At 45.9% G+C, this 24,534-nt stretch overlaps 1 protein-coding gene across 2 annotated transcripts; it reads right to left on the minus strand.

The window, feature by feature from the left end:
* Nucleotides 1-12: 12 nt before the first annotated feature.
* On the minus strand, nt 13-23,713 carry LOC118291101 (enhancer of polycomb homolog 1). Of its 2 annotated transcripts, XM_035619041.2 has the most exons (15): nt 23,406-23,713; nt 22,483-22,630; nt 13,561-13,720; nt 12,132-12,277; nt 11,822-12,028; nt 11,541-11,689; nt 10,276-10,429; nt 9,066-9,224; nt 8,820-8,909; nt 8,507-8,655; nt 6,758-7,209; nt 3,646-3,794; nt 3,080-3,221; nt 2,239-2,638; nt 13-1,748 (listed from the first exon to the last, which is right to left on the minus strand). In XM_035619041.2, exons 2-15 carry the CDS (start codon nt 22,504-22,506, stop codon nt 1,676-1,678), a joined length of 2,454 nt encoding a protein of 817 aa, XP_035474934.2. In that variant the 5' UTR covers nt 22,507-22,630; nt 23,406-23,713; the 3' UTR covers nt 13-1,675. The 2 variants fall into 2 exon arrangements, with proteins under 2 accessions (XP_035474934.2, XP_035474933.2); XM_035619040.2 differs by lacking the exons at nt 22,483-22,630; nt 23,406-23,713 and adding an exon at nt 19,726-20,281.
* Nucleotides 23,714-24,534: the final 821 nt, after the last annotated feature.

Below are 24,534 nucleotides of genomic sequence, written 5' to 3' on the forward strand. Positions count from 1 at the left end.
AGTCGAGAACGGTTCACATTTAATGCCCTGGGCTTTATTGTCTTATTTTAGTGAGAGTTCCGTCACATTTTTTTTTTTTTTTTTTTTAGTCTTTTCAGCCTCCAGGTGGGACAAGTAAACCTCAAGGATATATCCTGCCAGTGGACTGGGCATTCAGCTGCAGACAAAGACGAGAAGCACTACTAAGTAATGCTGCCTTTGTGCCTAACTCTTCACAGAAGAGAGAACATTTAATTCCCCAAAGGAAGGCACCCAATACTTGTGGTTTTTGGCCTTGCAGCCGTCTGGAGATTCTTTTTTCAAAGAAAAGAAAAGAAATAATTAAAAAAAGTGTTTTTAAAAAAGGGGGGGAGACAAGTCCCTCTTGTCCGCCGTCATTAGCATTTTTTTTGTGTGTGTCTGTTATTTAAAAACTGGAATGATGAAACACGTACAGCGACCACTGCCCATTCACCTCCCTTATGTCACCCTATGCATGAACAAGTAACAAAACGAACAAAAGAATGAAGTCTTTCAATAAACGAAGAGCTTACAATCAAAGTTCACCACAAGAACAAGGGGGAAAAAAAGGAAAATATTACAAAAATAACTCATTTTTTTGTTTCGTTTTACAAAAATGTTGGTGGGATAAACCAAATTGAACGAGGGGGAGGGGGGACGTCCGCTTGCATGAAAAATGTCGGACGACCCCTTTGGAAAAAACAAAAAAATACAAAAGCAGCATTAGGATATTTATCAAAACCATGATTTTTGTAAAAAAAAAAAAAAAAAACACGTCACAACGGAAAAACAAAATATATAGTGCTTTAATCAGAAGCAGCAAAAGCTTCTGGGAAGAGACTTCATCCCTGTTCTGTTACTTGTGTTTGGGACAATGCTGATGAAAGCTCCTCTTCATCCTTCTCCTCCTCTTCATCCTCTGTAGGTAAGTCACCATTGATTTTCACATGATTGACAGAGAGAAGCACAAGGACCCAAAATAAAGGTGTGTGTAGGGGGGTGGGGGGGCCTGCTTTGTGTTCACAATATACAAAAATACCCAGGAGTCCGTAACTACCTAACATTTACTACAGCACATGAACCAACAAAGGTACAGTGTACAAATAAAAAAATAACAAAAATTTGAACGAAACAAACCCCAAAAATAAAAATATTAGAGAACAAAAAAACAAAACAAAATAAAACTGTAAACACAGCACAATAAATAGATAAAACCAGCAGGCTCCGCACCATGCACGTGATAAAACTCTTCTCTATACAACTCCCTCAGCTCTCACACTCAACAGCCACACTCCACTGGGCTTTACTTTTTTTTTTTCTTCTTCTTCTTCCTTTAAGATTGACTCCCAAGTGCAAAACATCACAAATGGACAGTTTCTGTATTCAAGTAATATATATACATGGGGGATATTACAAATATGTAGTTACTGTACAAGATACTAATTTTTGCCATATTCATAATTTACAGATGTCAATCTTTTAACTTTTTTTTGAACAGTAACAAAACAAAACAAAAAACAGAAAAAAAGTTTTTTTCTAAAAAGTATGAGAGATGAAGAATTGCAAGTCATTCCGTCACGTCTGCGTCCCGAGTCCTGCCGTCTCCCTTGTTGCATTCCTGATGCTACGATGCACAGCACCCGAAGAGGAGCCCGGACCCTCCGCCGCTCTGCCACTACGTCACTTCCATGGCCACTGTGTTGTCTGCTATACTGTTCAGTGCTGGCTTGTCTTCGTCGTGATTATCCCTGAGGGAGACACGGGAGAGATCAATCACTCTGATGGCGATACGGGCTGAGAAATAATATGGCAATACACAATATATATCGCCATATATAAATGCATTTATATTTAAATACATTCTCGTTTTTTCTTTATTAAATGTGTATTTTTCTGTCGTGTCAGAACCACGGAGGCGCTGACTGAGATAACTGAACGTCAGTGGTTCGATCCCCGGGCCGCCCGGTTTCTCTAAATCAAATATAATATATCGATATATAAATATTCCGATGATTGCTATTGATTAATATAATTGTATAAAAGTATATTGATTTGAGAAAAAAAAGGGATGGTCATTTGTATTTATGTTATTCATATAAGGGGCAGGGAAAATAAGATGTTTCTTCTTATCGCCATGTTTCTAATCTTAATGCTAAGCTAATCGAACGGGCCACTCGCTCAGAAGGAGTTTAAATGACTAATGCCAGAACTGTCCTGTAGGGGGGCGGAGTCTCTCACCTTGAGCCCATGTCCATGGACGACGCTCCGGAGACCTTGGGCATCTGCAGGTTGGTGGTGGCAGACAGCTTTAAGGCAGAGGGCGGCACGCTGCCGAGGGTCCGGGGGATGTGGCGCCCGGCCGACGGCACGCTCAGACAGATGTTGTTCCCGATGAGGACCTGAGTGGTGGCGGAGCTGGCGTTGGCGGCGCCGCATCCCAGCAGCCCCAGCGCCGCCGCTGTGTGGGCGCTGGGGGTGGAGGTGAGAGAGGTGGGCACGGCGCTGGCGGGCGAGGGCGCAGCCGGGTTGGAGGAGGGCTGCAGGAAGGTCGGGGCCGCAGAGGCGGTGGTGTGCGTCGACTGGTTGCTCTGGTGGAGGCTCGTGGTCGTGCTGGAGAGGTGCAAACCTTTGAAAACACCTGTTGGAGGGAAGGAGAGCTCTCGTTAGTGCAAATGAAAAACAGAACATCACAGGAAGCTGAACACGTATAACACACACGTCACGATCTAATGTAATAGTGCTGCAACTGACGCTGCGTCTGTGAAGCTGAGGAAGATCAGTTAATGTTGACTGATGTAACTCTGTGGTAATCTCCTGTTGGTGGTGTTGTTGTTGTGATGGGCTGCGTTTTACTGTCAAGTGCTTCCACTGTTTCTTCCTCCTTGGTTTACACACAAGGGGAAGAGGGGAGGGGCTCGTGACTGTGGGTCTAAAACCTGCTTCAAATATAGTAAAAAAAAATCTGACACCAGAATCAGAAATGTTCTTCAGAAAATACAGTCTCTATACGTCCTGGGCCTCCTTAAGATTAAGCCTACGTGTTGCATTTGAGTGTCTGTGAGGAAACAGAATCCGGTACCAGTGCCTGCCATGACCCCGTTGACTCCGCTCGCCAGCACCAGCTCCTCTTTGGACTTGAAGGCCAGCAGCTGGTCCGTGGTGACGAGGGCCGACGCGGCGAACTGGGCGCTGGCCTGGTCCAACGTCTTGGACACGAGTGCCTGGATTGGAAACCGGCGAGAGAAGAGGAAAAAAAACAAAACACATTTGAGTCTTTGCCAAAGACTTTGGCCACGAGTACGAAACTGCTGCGCTCAGCACTTCTGGCTGGCAAACAGGAACCGTGGGCGGTGTTAATGCTGCTCGTGGGAACGAGGACGTCTGTGGTTTCCTTAAGGAAGCGTGAACCGACCTTCAACCTCTAAATGATTTACATATCTCGGAGAACTCTGGTTCGAGTGTGCCTCTAACAGCAGAAACACTAACCAGTCCGATCAATGAAGAGGTAGGTAGATACTGACCCGTGTAAAGATACGGACCCCTGGGAGATTTAACCTTCCTCTAATACTTCCACGCCCCTGATGTGAGGAGGCGTTACTACAAACACAGGTGTCTGTGTGTTTCATCCCCTCCTTGCGTACTGACCTGTGTGTTGGTCGCGGTAACGGGCTTGTTGGCCTGCTGCTGCTGCTGCTGCTGCTGCTGCTGCTGCTGCTGCTGGCTCTGCTCCAGCTGCTGTTTCTGCATGAGGGCCAGCTGCTCCTGGTGCTGCTGGTACTGCTCCGCTGTGAACACTGTTGACAGGGAGGAGAGGGGGCGGCCGGTCAGAGGTGGGATAAGGGGAAAGCCTGTCTGTGTGCAGCTCCAGGTTATCGAGACACGTTTACGCGAAGAAGAAACAGTTACCAAGAAACTGTGTAAAGGCTCATTAATGCTCAACGTATACGAAGACGGGCGGAGCCTCCTGCCCTCTAGGGAAGGACGCATGGAAACACGTGGGCGACGATGGCATCATCGTTTGAAACGGTCATAACGTACGTAAAGCGAGCATAATATTAAACCTGCGATTACTTTACATACCATCAGTTTAGATCTTTTGTGTTTCTGTCAAAATTTACATCTGGTCTGGATGGAAAATCTAAAATATTGGCTTAATTTTTTTCAGTTACTTAAACGAGTGTTTTCAAACAAGTTGACCTATCGCCTGTATTCAGTGATGTGGAAACAAGGTCGAGCATTAAGCCTCATAAGTAGCGTACAAGTACAAGTAGCGTTCAAAATACACCATAACCCTCCAAAACTGCTTCTCAGTGGAACAGTCGCAGACAAAATGATTTCCTGTACGTCTGTACAAGAGCAACGCCTCAGGGAGTTCCATAATGTTTTCTGAAAGCTCTGGGAGCTTCAACAAAACACTGTGGCACAACAACAACAACAACTTCAAGGCAACAGAATTGAGCAACACGCTGGAAAGGCCCAAACGCACTGAACACGGTTCGTACTCCTGCGTGATGACTCTGCAGCTTTTCGCTCTACAGAGTTATGAACCTGTGCTGCACAGATTCATGTGGTCTAGAGATTTCACTGCAACTATGGGGGTCAGATGCAAAAAACACAGAGCAGCAACTGAGGTTCTTGTCATTATTTTGTCTACAAAACCACAAGAATAGTCACTCATGTCTGTGAATATTTCACGACTTCTGAACAATTCGATATTCTGCTTCCTGTCTCACGTGATAAAGATGAGCAACTATTCCTCAAATGAGAAGCTGGGGCGAGGAAATGTTTGGCGTTGTTTTGCTAGAAAGCCATCAAACTAATTAGACCGGTTCATTTAGATTTGCTGTCACTGCCAATATTGATTAATTGACTAATCGTTGCAGATATACAAACAACAGTTTGGTCGCACATATTTTCAGACGAAGATGGAAGAATAAAGCAAACTAATGAGAATGGGAACAATGTTCACATCGGCACAATATAAAATAACAGAAATTTACATCAAATCAAAATGTAGTATAAAAAACGTAGTATAAAAAACTGTTAACTGGACAGGCAGCATTAAAATAACCGCTCAGATTCATAGTCTTGTTTATTTTTTAATAAATATATCGAAGAAATAAATGTCTCTTTTCTAGAAAAGCGACCAAACAAATTCTTACATCGTATTTATGTATATTTCAATGTAATTTCACCTTAATAACTAAAAAAAAACAATAGGTGGAAAAATAATTATGAATTATCTCTTTCCAAAGAAAAGCCTCAATCAGAAAGGTTGAGAAAAAAACAACAACTTCTCAACTCCACACTTCCTCCAATTTGTCAGCGATCGATTGTCAGTATCAACAACAAAAATAACCAGAAAAACAAATTATACTATATTATAGATATGACATTTTGCAAATTAAGTTTTTATGCATCGACTCCTCAGATTTGAGCGGAGAATCACAGGATTTGTGTGAACGACACTGACGCTAAAAATCAAAACACTGAGGAAGTTTGGAGAAAAGATTTAAGACCAAAGTTGCATGTCGGGTAATTTGCAGTGATATTCTTCCGTCCGCCTTGTGGTTCAAACATCCACCATCTTTCACTCTCTCCACCTCGCACACCTCACAACTCTACACCAGCTCTGATCCGACTCCCCCGAGTCACAAGAGGAATTCATTCATTGAAACACAAGAGCGGGCGTCTGACAGCAGAAGGTTGTGATGTGATGCAGCAGCTGCAGCCTCGGGCTGGAGCAGAGCGAACTACCTCCGAGGCGGCTCGTCGCAAAGTGTCGCCCCCGAGAGAAGCGGCGGGCTCTCGGCCAAACGCCGCTCGGGCCGGCTTCAGAACCAAACTTCCAACTTCCCCCTTTTCACAAGCACAGAAATCAAACACACAGCGCCTCACATAATTTTATGCATGGAGAGATTTTTCAATTACACCCCTCCCCCGTGCACCGCGAAAAGGCAGCTCTCCAATTAGTCATAACACAAATTTACATAGACCGTGAAAATGGTCACGACTCCTTTTGTGGCCAGTTATAGGCAGCAAGAAAACGGACGCAGGAAAATCTACATATAAAAAAAAGCGACCACCGTCATGTTCCACCTGGACGCCACAGAATGTTCTGGGTCTTGACTCTGACAGTCTCCTGCTGCCTTCGTCACATGTGAACGGCAAAATGTCCGGAGCCAATTTTTCAGAGTTCACGTATTAAAAACGACTCCCGTCAGAATGTTGAGGATAAAAAAAAGTGTGTATGATCATAAATAAAACTATCAATGAAAGATAATACAGCAATCCACAGGACGAGCGGAGAGGCCGAAACCATCGATACAAATACAACGGGCCCGATAAAACGAGACGGATGATTTCAGACCACAATCCAATAAAAAAACAAGTCTCCAGTTCTCAGAAGATGGATGTTGACGTCAGATAACAACAAGTTGCAAATTGAACCGAGGGAAAATTGTTTTTCTGACCGACGCTCGGCCTGAATCCAGCTCCTTCTGTAATTACAGCGAGTACAAAAGTGGACAGCGGACAATTGGGCTTTGCTAAATTTACTCCCCGAGAAATTACCGGCAGAATCACCAACTTTGTACAATGACAGATCAATGACGTCGTTAAAACAAACTCCCTGTGAATCCAAGAAATGCAATAAAGCAATAAAATGAGCTGTTCTAGACCAATAAAAATATTTGCAAAAGACAAAGCATGCAAAAGAAAACACTGAGCTGCAGGGAAGAGGAAGCGACAGACTCACCGTTGACCGGGGTGGGGGCCGAGCCGGCGCGGCTCTGGGAGCTGGATCCTCCGGACAGGGTCCGGGTTAGTCCCGACACCGAGCGGCTACAATCCCTAAATCCTCTGCGAGACAAGTCTCCTCCACCCGAGGGGTGATGGGATAGCGTCCGTGGTCTGAAGTGCCTCCAGCGGCAAGTTTTAATGTTCAAAAGAATCTGGCTGAGGTCCATAGGTGTTGTTGTTGTTGGTGGTGGTGGTGGTGGTGGTGCTGACGAGGACGACGGGGTTGATGAAGAGGTGGGAGGGTGGGAGGAGCTGGCCGGGTCCGAGGTATTGGTTTCTGAGGTACTGGCGTTGGAGTTGCGAAGCGGAGAGCTTGGAAGCGGTGAGGTGAGCGGTTCAGGCGGCGGGTCGGAGGCCAGGCTCTGACAGATGTTGTCTAGATCCGTGTGCGCTCTGTCCAACAAAACCCTGGAAGCACAAACACGTCGAGAGTCATGTGAGGTCTGGGTGAAATGCGAAACCTTCCGTGGCCGTTATCTGACCGGATTGCTGCACCAAGTGTGGCTGTTTCAACGCATAATTATAACGTCCAGTGGGCCGCGACCAAATATAGCGCGGCGCTGCAAAAACATGCAATTCTGTCATCACAGTGCAGAGGACAGGACTTATGGAATGGTACTTGACTCCAAGTTCGCAGCCACATGAGGCTGTACTGTTGGTGCATGTTCACATGCAGAAAAACAGGGAGAACATTGCTATTTTTTGCCTTTTCCATTAGCAGGGCAACTTTTTTGGGAGGCAGCAGAGAGGACATGTTATCATCTAGATAGATGTACGGATGAAAATCGAGCTGCGCTGCCTGAAGTGTCATACGGATACACTTATGCAAGTGTGAACTACATTTCATAGTACATTTCAGTCGCTACGGTCACACAGCCAGCGAAGCCAGACAAACACACTAATCCTCACGTTTTCAGACATGTATCACCACCGCAAGTCATATCATCATAGAACAGTTTAACTCGTGAGATAAGCGCGGTGCCTCCAGACTCCCTTGGGGGCGGTGCGATAAGGTCGATTGCAGACGGAAACAGAACCAATCTCGCCGCGTGCGTGCGTCTGAGAAAGATACCGGCACTGTCTACTCAACAAACAGCTGGCACCGTGGACGTGACTCCCTCCGGCTGCTGTGCTTTAATTCAATCGTCTGTGTAATGACAGAGGAGGTTAATCGGACGAGGCCGCGCCGCTGCTTCAACTCAGCGGAAGCTAAAGTTTCCTAAAAATCGTCTTACGGGGCCACAGCGGCAGGTGAATCCCAAAAAATGGAACTGCCCAATTCAACCAGCCAGCTTGATTATTCATCACGGGAAGGTGCCCGCCAAACCGTCTCTGGTAACCTGCCAAAAGAGCTGCGATGGTAAACAACCTCCGCAGCGACAGCCGACACTTGGCTCAATCTCCCCCTGCTCAGTATTGACGTTGGCAGCGTTCCCATGCACATTTAAACTTTTTTTCTCAGAGCACATTTTCTCGACTGAATTGATCTAACACAAAATAATAAACGCAAACAGCACTTGAGCAATACGTTCATCATATCATGCTTCTTATTCTGCATGTCAGAAGTTTGTTATATGATGCTTTAAAAGCTTTTTTTTTTGTTTCCAGCAATCCACTTTCCATTTCCTCTGTGTTCCTGCCGCAGGATCACTGACGGAAAATCTCCGCGAGTGTGATGAAATCAAATGGCCGGACTTGAACTCACCTGCCCCCTCTGCCCACGCGGCGCCGCGCCAATCCTATGCAGCGCCGCGGCGTGTTCAGTGACGTCAGACAGTAGCGGAAGCGCGGGTCGCCGAGCCCGCCCTCCGATGGGCTCACCCAGGGCCAGTTGCCGCTCCGGGCCAGACGAGACTGAAGGAAGAAGACATCAGATATTAGAGGGGGGGGGGGGTCTTTATTATGTCATTGTGTTGTCCAGCAGAGAGTGGAAGACTAACACCCGGGGGAAGCCAGACCGGTCATCCTGCTGATGGCACTATAAATAGAAACACGGGGAGTCACAGGAGGGCACTCACCGCGTAGTACTGACAGCCGGCCTTCCTCCTGAACGCGTAGCAGCCATCTGGGTCATTCTCCTCCTCTGCCTCCGAGGAACCTGAATGGATCTGTACGAACGTGGACAACTTCAGTACACGAGGAGCTCGGGACTAGAAAAACATGCACCTCGAGAATATGTCATCCTCTTGTTCCTTTTTTTAACTGCACTGAAACGTCCGTCACAAATCATTTGCATTCTTTCGGAGTGAAATAAATCTCGTTACCTGTGAGAATGGTTCTTCGTCCGAGCTGGGGAAGTCGTACTGGTTGAGGTCCTTGGGGTTGAAAACCGAGGGCCCCGAGTGCTGAGGCGCCGACAGCGGAGGGATCTTGGGTTTCTTTTCGTATTTCCTTTTGGTTCGAACTGCCTCCGTCTTCTCCGGCTGTGAGGACGGGAAGGGAAATGGTGACGAAATGTTTATACCCGAGTAATAAAAAAGCACTTCTGTTGGTGGTGGTAGTGAAGTGTTGTTGGTCTGCAGAGTGTGTCTGTAGGAACAACGGTGAGTAAAAGAGGCATTGATATGCAGATGGCAGCACGTGCCAGATGCCGCTGCCTTGCCAGATGGCTGTACCCCCCTCCCTCCCTCTCTCTCTCCCTCCCTCCCTCCCTCCACCCCACGCCACCGTTGACCTCAGCTTCCCCAGCGGGACGACCCCTCCCTGCCTGAACAGACTCCAGCTCCTCTAGGATTAGTCAGATTCCATTCAGTCCTCAGACGTGGGGGGACAAAGCAAACAGAGAGGCAGGAGCCGCCGTGTCAAATCAATGGGCGAGATGAGGGTTAGAGCGATGAAGGGAGGAGGGGGCGGAGTTAAAACCAAAAAATGGGCGTCTGTAAACAAAGGGGGGGAAAAGTCAACCAGCTGGTAGAAGGGAACAAAAAAAGGTGAAGAAGAAAGAGGGGGGAGCGTTGTTGGGACACTGGAGCTAATGAAGTTATAATGAGAGGAGGTGACACAGAGTTCACTATAGTGTTGTGTAATGAAGTACGACACAATGGAAACGTGACAAATCGGCCTTTCGTTAAATGTTTCTGAATTTGAAGAGGTTGGCACGTAAGCTACGTGTCCTTCCCTCTATGTGACATAACCCTGATTACCAGCCATGAACAAGAGCATCGATAAACCATTTCCTCTAACGCTCAGACCAAACCTCCGAAAGATGAATTTGAGTATTAGCGGGTCGCCTGTGGTCTGAACGCACCTCGACAGTTATATGGTGTATTATATCATTTTATAATAAATAATTAGAAACAAAATGTTTCTTTTAAAAAAAAAAGAAAGAAAAAGGTTTTTCAATAACTCATACCTGGTTGCCTTTTAAAACGATGCACCTTTTCAACAATACAAAAAACACCCACTCTCATCTAAAGCTGGTTGAACTCTTTCTCCACATATTGTTTGTGTGTGTTTATACACGTTGGCCTTTACCTTCTTGTAGTCCTTCATGTCCAAGTGGTCCTGATGTCGGTACTGGTTACTGTTGGACAGGGGAATGATGGGGATGGTGTAGACGGGCTTCACCAGAGCCCTCTGCGCCAGAGCCTCCGCCATCACCTCGCTGCCCAAGTCTGGCATGACATTCCTGACAAGACACACAAGAGTAGAGGAGGTGGTGAGTATCTCTAAAGTAACTGCAAAGTATGAAATATGGAGAAACCTGTGAATATTCAGCGACAGAACCACAACTTGGGAGTGCGTCACACAGGACAAAACACACAACCGCAGGACTACACACACGTCACGCATTCCCACCTGGGTCACTCTCTACACACCGGCGTGATACCGTGTAGCGGGGGCCCGGAGGAGCTAATCTACCAAGAATAGAAAGCTCCAATCTGGGAGCGAATGCTGTGGCAGTGATGCGCAGGCAGAGAAAACCAGGTTCCAGGATAACAAGAGGAAATTGAAATGTCACTACAAATCAAAAGCACTTCAAGGAGAAGGGTTCCAATTTAAGCTGCGCACTGACAGCTACTTTCGGAGGAAATTCATTCCGTTCGGATGTCATGTTTTAGATGGATCGCTACGGCTCCGCTGAGGGGGAGAAAACTGAACAATTCCAAGTCAGCACGGAGAAAGAAAAAAATCTAATACACAAAATAAGACAAACATATAGTCTAGTGTACTGCTAGACACACTTGGGTAAAAAAAAAAAGAAGAAGAAAAAACTAACAACAGGCGGCAATGAGCCAATTTGTTCCCGACACCACTGAATAAACAGGGTGAAATTTAATTGATTATGTATGTAACCGTGCCCCCAATTAACACGAGCAGCGAAGCCTGACTTTACATGGAAAGTGGTCGACGCACAGTTGTAAAATCAATCTTGAAGACAAGACAAGTGTCCTCGTGATCCCCACCTGGGATTTTCAGACTTGATGAGTAAAACAAAAACCTTATCAAATGTGTAGGTGTCACCACATAATCCGTCCAAATCAACACACGTAGAGTTTCTAAACCTGATCAGAAACCGTAACCAATCCACTCCTGGAAAGGCAGAACGAGGGCACAGTTGCAAAACTGCATAATATCCAAATACATCTGTTCACGGACGTCATCCAATCAAATCATTACTGCAATCCCAAATAAACACGAAGAGGCTAATGTCAGCCAGTTCCCCCCAAAAAACGAGTTGATGCAGAGCAGACAACTGTAACCATCCACTGCCAAAATCTTTACTGCTTCTTTCTCACCTCTTCTCCACAATCTCCAGTGTGAGGTGCAACAGTTCCCTCTTGCTCTTCTCCCGCCTCTTGATCATCTCCAGGATGGTGACGGCCCGGCTCAGGTCCCGGCGCAGCTTCAGCATCTTCTCGTACGACGCCTCGTCGTTCTTTCGGTTCTGAGAGTTGAGACAGCGACGATTCAGAGATCAGAGGTACGAGCTCTGGGAGCAGTTAACCGTCCCGTAATACAACCTTTGCCATTTGAGCTATAAAGCATGCAACAACAACACAACCTCTTCCAAATGTACCTTTCTGGTCTGCATCTTCTCCGTGCGTCGGCGGAAGGCCACGTAAGGGTCGCTGGTGCTGGAGCCGTCCCTCTTCTCCTGCTTGACGTTGGGAATGAGGGAGCCGCCCTTGCAGGTTTTCCTCTTGCGGCTCCAGTAGTCGAACACCTCCTTGATCAGCTCGTCGTCCTCCTTCAGCAGCAGTTTGGCTTCCTGCAGACTTACGAGCTGCGGAGCGAAGACGAAACAAAGTCAGTGAGATGTTAAGCGTGGAGACAGTGGCCTGAAAGAAAAAACATGTAGTACAATGCAAACTAGTCAGTGCAAGTACCTGCTGTCCACTGCCTTTCTCCAGTCGGTCGATCATCTCTTCGAACTGCAGGGCGGTGATTTCCATTTTCTTCTTCAGCTTATTCACAAACGAGTCATCTTCCGAGTCCAGGTCGTAGTCTGGCTGCTCCGTGTCCAAACTGAAAGCTGCAAGGTGGAGTAAAGGAGTTTGGTTACCTGAGAGACAGAAAATCAACGGGCACGGCCAGGAACAGGACCGTCTCGACTAAACACACACTTCACTTCTGTAAACACAAAAATCTTCCACGGGCAAACAAGACGACAGTACGTCATTAATGCCACGTCATGATTTTATGATGCAGGGTATTTATATTTAGCAGTAGTGCATTTCAAGACAACTGCTGCTAAAAAAAACATTTCATTAGACCAACTGTGCTTGTGTTTTGGTTCAGTGATTCCACCAACTCAATAACACAGAGCCTCAGGACAAACACCAGCACCCGGGCTGGAAAATTCCCCAGCCACTTTCTCAAATATTGCCGTAGAACCGGGGGGGGGGGTTTGCCCTACCAGTCAGTCTGGCAGAATCTCCAGCAGTGGACTGGAATTTCTCCAGACAATAACATATTAGTCTGGTAAAAAATTGGGGAAGTGGCTTGTCTGTTGTAATCAATCAGCTACCATGACCCCTGGATGAGAGGAGGGGGGTGTTAGGTTCACAGCTCTGTCAGAGCAGCACTATAATCGGCACATTAACCTGTCAAAACCGTTTGGAAAGAATGCAGCTTCCCCCCTCATACCACCATATTTCAACTGGCAATAGACAAATGGAGCTGCAGGATTATAGTGAAAATATCTGCTACTGGTTTCCCTGCTGCCAAAATTCAAATACAAACTGAATTTGTCGTATATTTTTGTTCACAAATACTTAAGTTTCCTTTTTAAACAAAAGAATACAACCACTGTGTTGCAGACAACAACAGATATCGGGACATTGTTGAACAGATTCTGAAAACAGTGCATGAAATTTTGACAATCACACTGGTTGCAATCAACGCTTGGGTTGCAAACCTATAATTTCGCCAGCGCAAATGTGCCCAAATCAATTTTAAATGGCCCAAATTGGCAGAATAATTATCTTTTCTTTCTCCGACAATAATCAAACCCTAATTTGTTAGCACACTTCTGCTGTCAGAGCCATAACAAAGACAACAGCTCTAATGTTACGCACATTTAGATACAGACATACACAAGCCTGATCAATAGCTTGTTGTGCTCTATTTTATTGAACCATCACCTGCAAACATAGCCAACTGTTTCTCTGAACCCCAAACTCAAACACACAAGTCTCTCCAACAGCAGCCGGAAACCCTCTGAACACATCTGGTGCATCCAAACGGCGGCAACACCTCCACCACATGCTCACGGGCCACGCCCACGGCTAAGAGGATAATCCCGCTGCTACTCACGCTGTATGTGAATAAGCTGCTTTGGCATCTTGAACTCCCCGGGGTAGAGCGACTCGTAGTGCGTGATGTTGCACTCTGCCTCGGGGACGGGGATCACCATGTTGTCCCGCTTCTCGCCATACACCTGCTGCGCCGAGATGGCCCGCTGGAGATGGTGCTCCTGGAAGACGAGAGGGGAAACAGCAGTTCAAAACACACCATCTTCAATTTGAGGAAATTCTTCTCTTGATTTAGTTTGATTTAATCAAGTAGACGGATGCTGGCTTTTCAAAAACATCACTTCATCACATGGATATGCATAAACAAAGAAGTATACAAGTGTTAAATGGGAATAAAGACGAGCAAGACGGATTTAGTGGGTGGAAAAATGCAGTAGTTTCATCCGGAGTTAAACGAATTGTTGTTATCATTTCCGGACAGGAACCATGTCTCTTTCAGACAGCCCTAACAATCACAAACTAAATGGATATTACAAACAACCAGGACTGGACATAACGGTGTTTGTAGGTCAGTTTATGGATCTTGAGGTCACAGGAAAGTGAAATTAATATCACACCAATTTAATTTAATCCAAGACGTGATGGCCAAAACAAAGCCTTTCATTCCAGCATCGTGCTGTCAGTCAAAAAAGCTCCTCAAGTCTTTTGAATTAATTTGACTGATTATTCTCCAATGTTTTTTTTCTTAGCTCTTTACAATCCTATCTCTAATAATTTGTCTAGACCATTTGCCAAAGCTTATTCTGCATATAAAAATGCAATCACGCTTCTCGTTTCAGATAAAAAATGTGTGCCGTCGGCAGATAGACGTGTGGATGAGACAGAATATTGACTTGTAGTGGGTGTGACAATCGACTGAGACTACACAGAGGTGAGCGTCTTAGTCAGAGAGGTTGCGTGTGCCTCCTGGCTAAGACGTCACTTTGAGCCCTGCACGGGTAACCTCGCCATTGCGCTGCTCTGTGACTCACTATTTTCATTTGCGGCGTCTCTGCTTTAGCGAGTGAAAAAGTTAAGTTGGGAAGACAATCTGTCCTAAAAGTTTACACAAGAGCTGTTGCACATTTTCTGAGCCAGACGACAAAATTCCTGGTTGTTTATCCAACCACACATTTACTTTAAAACTAACTTGGCAGCACAAGCAAAGATATCGGCAAATGAGTTTGATTCTTTAAAACTTTGCAAGCACAATGTTTTTTCTCATTACATAATCTTATGTTATGTTGGATAACACGCTTTTATTTTCATATCAACATTTGTGTAACGCACTTTGCATCAGAGACACAGCATCCCCTTAGAAATACATGATCCCTCCGTAGGCCAATCTTTCTCTAACAAGTATGATTCCTTTTGCACATTACACAAGTTTCTTGGGTGGATCTTGAGACACGGGTCAGTGTTCGATGACATACTAAATGTGGCTCGCAAAAATATGAGGAATCAACGAAACCATATCTGCGTGTAACCAATTTCCCCGCGACCACGAAAACGATTCAATCTTGGACAACTTCAGCATTTGTGTGGGAGTTTTAAGTGGTTGGGGCCTTAAGAGTACTCCAGAGCTCTGCGTGGAGTAACAGGAGAACCAGTTCAGGGTCGTGAGATGGCATGAAAAGGAGAAAGCATGCATCCAAAACTGAACCATCTGCGCCCGGTCGGTAAGTCCTGTCAACGAGCCCAGTGTTGTACTCTCTCTACAACCAAAACACAAGCAGAACATCTTATTGTGTCAACTGAACTGTTGTGAATTTAACCTCGAGGATCCTTTGGACTACACCTGTCCAGGGGGCGTACCCCCGCCTCATCAGTTGGGACCCTCCATGACCCTTCGGTATAGATCGTGGATGAATCCTGGTACAGAAGCGAAAGTGTTCAAACGAGGAGACACAGGCTGCATCCATCACCCACTGATACCGCCAACTCCCGTCTATTCACAAATGACTAGTAATTTGTCACAAACTCAAGCCTGGCCTGTTGCTCCAAAAACAAATGTTCTGCACAGGCAAATCACCCCGTTTCTTTGGGGCCTTTGATTCTTCCAGCGTGTCCAGACTTCTGCACTGCACTGTTTTCATTGACCACAAACACACAACCGCATGCAATTAGCCAGTATCGTGTGATCGTACGTTTAAAGTACCCCATGCTTTGCTTGCTGTGGTTCTCTGTCCCCAGACGTTGCAACTTGAATTTTAAGTTGCAAGATCTGGAACGGTTAGTTTGAATTCCCTCCGCTCTCTATTCAAAAGCAACTTTCACAGCTGCCAAAACAAGAAAAATCCATTTTTTTTCGAGCACACTTCTTGCTTTTACCAACGGCAACAAGCAGAGTGGAAAAGAAACAGTTTGATAAAACACATTTTTTGTGGCAAGTGCTTAACATCACTGAATTCACACTCAAGACTTTTGCACCTACAGGCATTTTCCAGTTCACCTAACATGCCCTCCTTTGGTTGGAAAAACCAGAGCACCCAGAGGAAACCGGCCCTTGAACCCAAGCCATTAAATTCCCGAGGTTCAACTTCAAAATACGTTTAATCCAAATATCCTTCAATCTTGTGAGCTCCATTACTCAGTAGGCGTCCACTTTCACATGCTTGTGTGACCAGTAGTTGCATCATTGATGGCAAACACACGGACAGACTACTGCTGCATCAAAGGAGTCGTCGGCAGAGATGACATTCACTAATGTGAACTCCGTGAACCAATGGTTGGCCGACGCGGTGCAAGGATTTGTTCCCCCTTGTAACTTGTCAAAAAAATGTTGCTCTCTGAACCCAACAGACATGCTCACTGAGCCTTAGCTTAGCGGGCTAAGGGAGCTACATGAAGTGTGCGTGTAAGGAACCAATTAGGGCCTGAGCCCGGGCCAGACCCGCCCTTGCACACACTTGTGTAGAGGATATCGGCTTGGCAGATTGCAGCAGGCATCCCTGAGCCACCTCTGACCTAAAGATATCCCGATCTTACGCAGCTGTGATCCTCGAGACCCGGGATTTCCTCTGCGGAGGAATCGAGGGATAAAAGGGCTTCTGGGAATGGCACACAGGGAATGGGTGAACGAGGTTATTCTGGGACGTATTGTGACTTTCTTTTCAATCAAAATTTAAAGTTCAAAATGTATCACTTATGTATGTTTCTTTGTGGAAATGCCTAATTCTTTTAAGTTGCCATGCTGAAACACTAAATATTCTTTATTGTCATTCTTTCTTTATGATAAATAAAGAGGGTGGGATTGAAGTACGCTTCCAAGAGAATATTTCATGTTGGCCATTCATGGATGCACAATGGGGACAAATCCTGAAACCCCTTGATTACAGGGTATTTCCTAGCCAATCATGTCCAAAACACAATCTAAGACCGATCCTTGAGTTCCCCCCTCCCTTTCAGACAAAAATGCTCTGGGACTGTGGAGACTTTGTCATGGCCACAGATGCAGATAGACAAATGAAAATCTTTTTCACCGCACCACGCGCTCCCTTCCATTAAATTGTTCCCAAGAAAAGAAAACCCATTTGAATGGTTGACTCAAATAAAAGTAGCCATGGCAACAAAGTGTGGCCTTCAGCAGGTGTTTTCAGCTCCTGCTGACTGGGAGGACGTCTTAAAGAGGATGGCGATCTGCTCAGCGAGTCAGGGCATACACCGGGCTCTTTAAATTCAAGTGCTTAAATGCATGTAATCAAACAAACGAGCAGTCAGGAAAAAAACAGCACAACAAGCTTCACCCTCAGAGAGAAGATGTGATTTATCTTTACAGCATCAATATTTCAAAGGAGAACCAACGTTAGCCTTAATGAACTACCACAAAACGACAAAGAGCTATGAAACCAATGAGGGCGTGTTTCTTTAACACGCTGCTAACGTGGTAATTCAGGCAAGAACTAAAGGATTCAATGATTTAAGGTTACTTGACATGTTAATGCACATTTCATTTACCTCATTCCCAAAATAGATGGTTTGTAAACATCTCAAAGAGAATCCCCGGCAGAGGGAAATGTTCCCATTCCAGTCATCGCCCGGACAACTGTTACGATTCCCGACAAGCTACACCTGCTCGTCTGACCCAGACGCAATGAATCTCTGAATATTTAAATTGTGCAAATGTTAACGACTGCAGACGCCAAGATCTGACGATGGGACAAAATGTTCCCTTCTATTCAAAATCTTGATGAAAGCACAACACGGCACTGAAAAACAAAGTCTTGTAACAGAACATGGAAACCACAGCAGGTTAATCAATACATGCCGTGCACGACATTGTGCAGACAGATTACTGGTGAATGAGGCACAAAATGTCTAGTTCCACTGCTTCTAATAATGGCACACAATCTGATGTCTTCGGTCAGGTTTGAGACCATGAAAGCAGATTCCCGACACAAGATGTTTTCTTCCGATTGCCAAACCCAACACCCTTCCAGCAACAATGGTGGATTAAATAAAAAGCATCCTCATGCATAAATATTAATGCATATTTTCCCAGCTCGTGGTCATGCAGTGAGTCACAGCAATGCTCCATTGTTGCCGGACAGGATGTGGGTCAGGGAGCTAAGCCATGCGCAGCCCTTGTAGTAAAACTGTCCTCTTTATCTCTTCTGTCACTCTGTTATGTAATGCCGCCGTGTGCATGTGTACAGTAGGTGGGGAGGTGGGGGAGGCAGGATATCTGCTGACATGGCGGCCCGGGCCCCTGTCTGTGCTTCCCTTGTGTTTGTGTCTGCTGAGGCAACTCGGCTGCATACAGAGTAGGAAGGGGGGTGGGGGGGAGCTGTCCTGCTGATGAGGTGTGGAGAGGAATTCAGCAGAGCGGGCCAGGAAGGGTAATAAACACCAGATAATACATGAGCCATTACGGCGTTATCTACGACCGACAACGACAACATGCATTTCATTAACTATCTGGGAAATATTCAAGTCAGATTTCTTCGAACAAACATGGAGGGTTAATTAGAAAGCCTACTCTACAACGAGGTCTTCAGATTGAAGTGAACTCGACACAGTGACCCTATCTGACTTATGCTGAGAATTCAAAAGCAATAACTGGGCTTTGTTCAACCTGACAAGCCGAGGTTCAAACGTGTTGTAGTTTATGGCTTTACATAATCTTCCCACGGGCGTCAAGCAAATAATTTCTACATTTCAATGAGATCTGAATGTGAATAATTAACAATATCAACATACTATGCACATAACAGACTATAACAGATTGGCACATCTTACACATGATAAAATAAATGAACAAAAAAATAGTTTGCATATGAGTCATAACGCTAGAGCTTTTAGCACCAAAACAAGCAATCCGAATGATTCATGGGAAGCCTGAGGAAGTGTAATTCACTGAGATCGCAGATGTTTACAAACCGCACGCTGACCAAAGCACACCACGTTAACTGTTGTGCAAGATATTATCATTGCACAAGCGTGTGAATTTCAGCATTAACAAATACAAACACTTAAAAAAACGTGGCTATGGTGAAAGAGAGGGAGTGGAAAACAGAATGAATGAACACAACCATCGGCATACCATGCATGTAAGAACACATCATGCTTTCCATGCATTTATTGTGCAACCATGCAGATCTGTGTTATTATGATTGAAAAAGAGGGCAGGGGGGGTTGTAAGATACCCCCCCCCACACACTCCCTCTGCAGTTTAACCGCCTGAGTGCAGCACACATGGCAGAGCCGGAGCTGTCAACAAGCAACCCCGGGCTGTCAAACCGGGGAGAGGGGAGGGAGCTCTCTGTCTCCCCCTGGCGTCCGCCCGCGGCAAGCGCACCGCGTCCGCGGCCTATCCCCGCTCGCCTTCCACCACCGGGAGAGAAAAAGTCAACAAAATGGTGGAGCGAGATGAGAGTCACGTGACCCCTTTGTGCGTTCGGGCCGCGATTTCGCGTGAAACCGGTGGACACAACACGGCTCGCGAACACGGGACGGAACCGCAACGCGGCCGCGGGGACGACGCGCGGCGGAGCGGGCCCGCAATGTGCCGCGTTCGTCGAGGGCCGTCGTGTGCGCGAAAGAGCAGAGCCATGGCGGCCATTTTGCACGAGCCTTGCGCAGGCAAACACAAGTGGCGCCCCTCGATGTGGAAAACCGCGTCCAAAGTGATCCACGCTGCAGTCGGGCAGCGAATTGACTGGGGGGGGAAAAAACCAAAAAAACATACCGATTCCTCCTCCTTTTCCATCCCGGTGGGCATCTGCGGCACCGCCCGGTTGATCGAGGCATATTCGTGCAGGTCCGGCAAATCCTCGCAGCGGAAGACGGGCAGGGGCTTACTAGCATCCAGCGCCCGAGCCCGGAACGACAATTTACTCATTTTTTTTTTTTAATTTTATATTACAAGATGCAGCATAAATCTACTCGATCCGCTCGGAATGACTGCAGGTCCGCCTCGAGTTCTCATGGAGGAATCTGTGACGGTGCTCCGGGAGTCAGCCGGTCGAGTGAGGAGCGCAGGGCTGTGGGTTCCGTAGCAGCGCGATTAGGCGCCGGGGGCAGGCCCGGGTCTCGCTCGCTCGCTGTCGGTCTCGTCTCTCCCCTAGGCTCCGCTGTTCCTCCCCGGTTCAGTGCGCCATGGCCAACATGGCGGACATTACAAACTCATGCAGCTCTCGGCTCTCCGCGAGCGGCCCAACCCCCTCGGTCGCGCGAACAGCCATTCCCACGCAGTTTCGCACGCGTGCGCGCTCGCGAGACCCTCGGGGTACGGTACGGTACGGGGCGAGGGGGAGGGGAGGGGCCGCGGGCAGGCCGACGGAGACGGCGGGGGCCAAGACGCTGGACTGAGGGGGACGTTTGACTTCCCCGGCTCGGGGTGTTCTCCTCCTCGTAAGACGGCCGGTTGTTGCTGACGCGCGAAGACAAAAGTTGTTTCCAGAAAAAAGAAAAGAAGTAATAAATATATAAAATAAGATCTCGGCACTGAGCGCCTGTCTTGCCACACACGACCGCTTAATAGAGCGCAATCACTGGGTAGAACACAATCACCACACATAGGCCAGACTATAAATATAAATATAAATATATATATATATTTTATTTTTTTTACCTTGCCACGTCACACAAAATGTAGAAATCCCGTCATGTGTGTAAATGAGCGTGTAATCAATCAACGTGCCTCCAATTTAAGAGTCCATTGTTTTGCGAACAGCGCCACCCTGTGGTGCAAACACGTGCACTGCATCTCTCCACAACCTGTTTCAAGTCAAACCGGTTCAGACAGAGTAGGTAAACATTGCCACCTCTTTAACCGTGTATATATATATATATCTATATATCTATAACTGTCATCTTTTAACTTTCTCTTTCGTGAATAGAAAGATTGTGTTCACTCACTTACTATTACTTTACTATCACACTGTCCCCTGTGTCGATCCTGAATTTCCCCTACGGGGGATCAATAAAGGTTAATCTTATCTTATCTTACTCATGCACCTGCAGAGGGTAGATAACATTAAAAATAAAACATAGAATATGTTGTTTAGTATTAGAAATTTGAAGTTGTATTTCTGGGCTACAATTGAGGTTATATCTTTTAGTTAATGTCCAAAAGCACAGGAAAGCAGTAAACCCTGAAAACTGAAAATGACATTTTTACAAAAATTTATAATAATAACAATACAATTAGCAAGATATCAAAATGTATACAAATAAAGCCAGAGGGGAAATTGAGAAACTAAGCCATGCTGTATCTTCATTAAAAGCCTTAAACAAGAATAGATTCAAGATGACTTAAAGTAAATTACTCATGCCCCTTTATAGTTTTTGATATTTATATTCCTTATCATTTTGTCTGTGTCTAGTCATTAACAATAACTAGTATGCTACAGGGTTATTTCTAATTGTCCTTGATATGATGTTATGACCACTGCAATCGAAAGTATAGATCCACGGACTCTTGTCTTACCTACAGAAATCATGATAACACTGGAGCAGGCGACATTGTTTAATTTGATAACTGTTCACACGTGTTCTCTGGTCCCAGTGCAGCCACGTCTTCTTTGTCGTTGCTCTCTGATCGTCTTCTGCTTTCACCTCAAAAGCTTCAAGAATGATCCCTGATGTACTGCAATGTTATTTTACATTTGATCACCTGTTAGATGACACACGTCATGCACTTCCCGCTTTCATCAACGTGGCTTTTTTTCCACACTATTCACAAGAGTCACCACTTTCCAAACAGCGGATCATTATCGGAACGCCGGAGGCCACATTTCATTCCAAGTTGACTAAACTAAAGAGCGTGTCCTGTCTTAATATTTAACCACAAACTGCAGCTGGAGTTGTACTTGTGTTGTGTTATACTTAAATGCAACAAGTAAATAGCCTGGAAGCAAGTAAAACGGAAGGGTCATACTTTGGTCACTCAAAATATGGTGCGTGCTGTAGCCTTGAAATCAACAACCGATGCCCCCAGACGCAAACACAGCAAGTTACTCTTAATATCACAGGCTCCATCCATGCTCATTGGTTTGGATGAAAAGTCTAAGGATATACAGTAGGTATCAATAAATAAACGATGTTCAAAACCTCACTTAACACCACCTTCCTTCCTGTAAGGATGAGAGTAAGATGTTTTAAACTCTAATGCATAATAATGTCAGTCTCTCCCCCCTCTGTTTAGATATCGCGTCTTGCGCCACACGCTGCAAAAGAACCAAAGCACTTACGACAGGGCTCGATAACAAACGGCTGGGATTACTTTGTGACTAAAACAAAACCCTGGATTAAGTGTGGCACTGCAATCACAATAAAAAATGTTTAACACCATATGGATAGACTGAATTCGGATCATTTGAAAATAAAGAATAGTGTGTAGGCATTCCACATCAAAGCTTTAGCCCTCGGCTCCGTCAACATCTGTAAAGAATTCATTTCAAAATGAATGTCTCACTGAAGCAGAACAGGAAATGGAAATAACCTGTAGTGGCGGACGAGGACTCATGTGGGCATGAGTGACGGGTACAGATGTGGTGGGCTGACATGATGACAATCATCATCATCATCATCATCTTCATCTTCATCATCATCCATTTGGGAGCAGTAGGCTCACAGCTGATAGTGGAGGCCTGCAAAAAACAACACAAGAGTGGGAAGAGAGAGGCAGACTTATGTCAAGTAAAGATCTGGTCAAAATACAGAGCTGATGTGATTCGTTTGCCTCAAGAGATTTGAAACATCACAGTGCATCTTGTCATAGTCGTTATATTCTTCTCTACTCGGCGTCGAGTGGAGGGATACAACTGAAAGATGTGGCAGCAATCGAGGAGTCCGAGTGGCAGACATCGACAAAAACACACCACAGCAGCAAGATCCAAGTTCACCCGTCGCTCAGTTTTAAGGGGATGAGATGATAGTCTTGGATTAAATCAGAGACGCCACTGCCCCTGTGGGTGCCGTGGTCAGTCGTGTAGAACAAGTTTTGTTCGCTACAACATCTCACACGAGTGCACAACCCATATATGGAGCAAAGAGACATGGCAGGAAAGAAATGAACACAAAAATTAGTCAGAAATCACCAAAAGGTAAATGTGGACGAAGACGATCACAAGAGCAGCCCCCCCCCCCCGACACAGCCCCAGAAGATCAGTCACAGCTGTTCGCCCCGGAGCACCAGCGACACGGCGGCTAGCCTAGCACAGTGCTAACGCTAGCGTAGCTTAGCTTAGCTTAGCTTAGCCTGACCCTGCGCCATTTACCACAGCAGCATGCTAACAGTTTGCGGAAACAACAGTTCACACTTCGCAACTAACTTTTTCTTCTCTTTCAAAAAAACCTCACTTTCGATTCCCCGCCGCAGCAGGGTGGGAGCAACTAGAGCCCCGAGCCGGAGTTGCAACTTACCTGCTGCTAGCGAAGCCACAGGGGAGGAGGAGGAGGAGGAGGAGGGGGATGATGGTGGCAGCTCCTCTTCTGGTTGTCATGCTAGCGCGATGCTAACGCTAAGTTAGCTCCCTTCAGGACGCCTCAAGAGGAAAACGGTTAATATCCCCCAACGCGTTTTCTTCTTTTCCCCTTTCAACAGCGGCTAACTGACGGTGAGCAACGGACGCCGGAAGAGGGGGGGAGGGAGATAAATCCTGTCGCTTGACGGTAAACTTGGACACTAGTTCGCCGAGGTTACTTCGATAAGAAAAAAATAAATAATCAAAAAAAAAAAGAAAACTGACCACCAAGCCACTTTGCAGGCGGATTGTGATTGGACGGCGAGAGCCACCAATCACCTGTGGAGAGCTCGGGGAGGATGAGCTCATTGGTCCCCCCCCCCCCCCCCCCGCCCACCCTCAAACAAACAACAACATCAACAACAATAATAATAATTGATAATCATTTTGTGTTTAATTTATGGTTTCAAAAATAAAAGAGCAAAGGCTACACATATACAAAAAAACTTGCATTTAAATACACAGAAATCTTAAAGAGACACATAATTAACATCATATTAAAATAATACTATAATATAAATATATCATAATAAAAAATATTGATTCATTAAAGCCACTCACTGACCAATAAGTGATGAGATGCAACAACCACAATAGTGTTTTTTCCAAAAATATTCACAGTAGTGTATTATGTAACTCTCTCCAAAGGTGGTGGTCACCTCCCTCCCACCACTCCTTCCTCCTTCATCCTCCTCCTCCTCACTCATCTCTGCCCCATTCACACGAATCTCTGTTGCCTCCTTTATTTATTTATTTTTCATTTTCACATCTCTTATGATCAGACACGGATGAAAGAGAATGCTGCATATGGAGTCATTTTCTCTGATGCTGCCCCTCCCACCACCACCACTACCCACTACCCACTACCCACTGCGTGTCTGCCCAGTGACTCTGGGAGAGCGAGGGGAAAGGGGTTATGATTGATATCGCTTTGCTTACTCCTCCCAGCAAGGTCATCAGCAGCCATCTGAAAGGCAGTGCACGGAGAAAAGAAAAACTAATCTCCATTTAGATGTGTGAGCGTTGTT

This window comes from Scophthalmus maximus, chromosome 21 (assembly GCF_022379125.1).
Source record: "Scophthalmus maximus strain ysfricsl-2021 chromosome 21, ASM2237912v1, whole genome shotgun sequence".
In the NCBI taxonomy this organism is placed as follows: domain Eukaryota; kingdom Metazoa; phylum Chordata; class Actinopteri; order Pleuronectiformes; family Scophthalmidae; genus Scophthalmus; species Scophthalmus maximus.

Excerpts from the sequence above, each read along its gene's own strand:
- LOC118291101 (XM_035619040.2), bottom strand. The coding sequence starts at position 19,878 with ATGAGTAAATTGTCGTTCCGGGCTCGGGCGCTGGATGCTAGTAAGCCC. Across the intron at positions 13,721-19,725 it reads TGGAAAAGGAGGAGGAATCG|GAGCACCATCTCCAGCGGGC; the intron begins GTATGTTTTTTT and ends CTCGTCTTCCAG. Across the intron at positions 12,029-12,131 it reads AGAAAGGCAGTGGACAGCAG|CTCGTAAGTCTGCAGGAAGC; the intron begins GTACTTGCACTG and ends TTCGCTCCGCAG.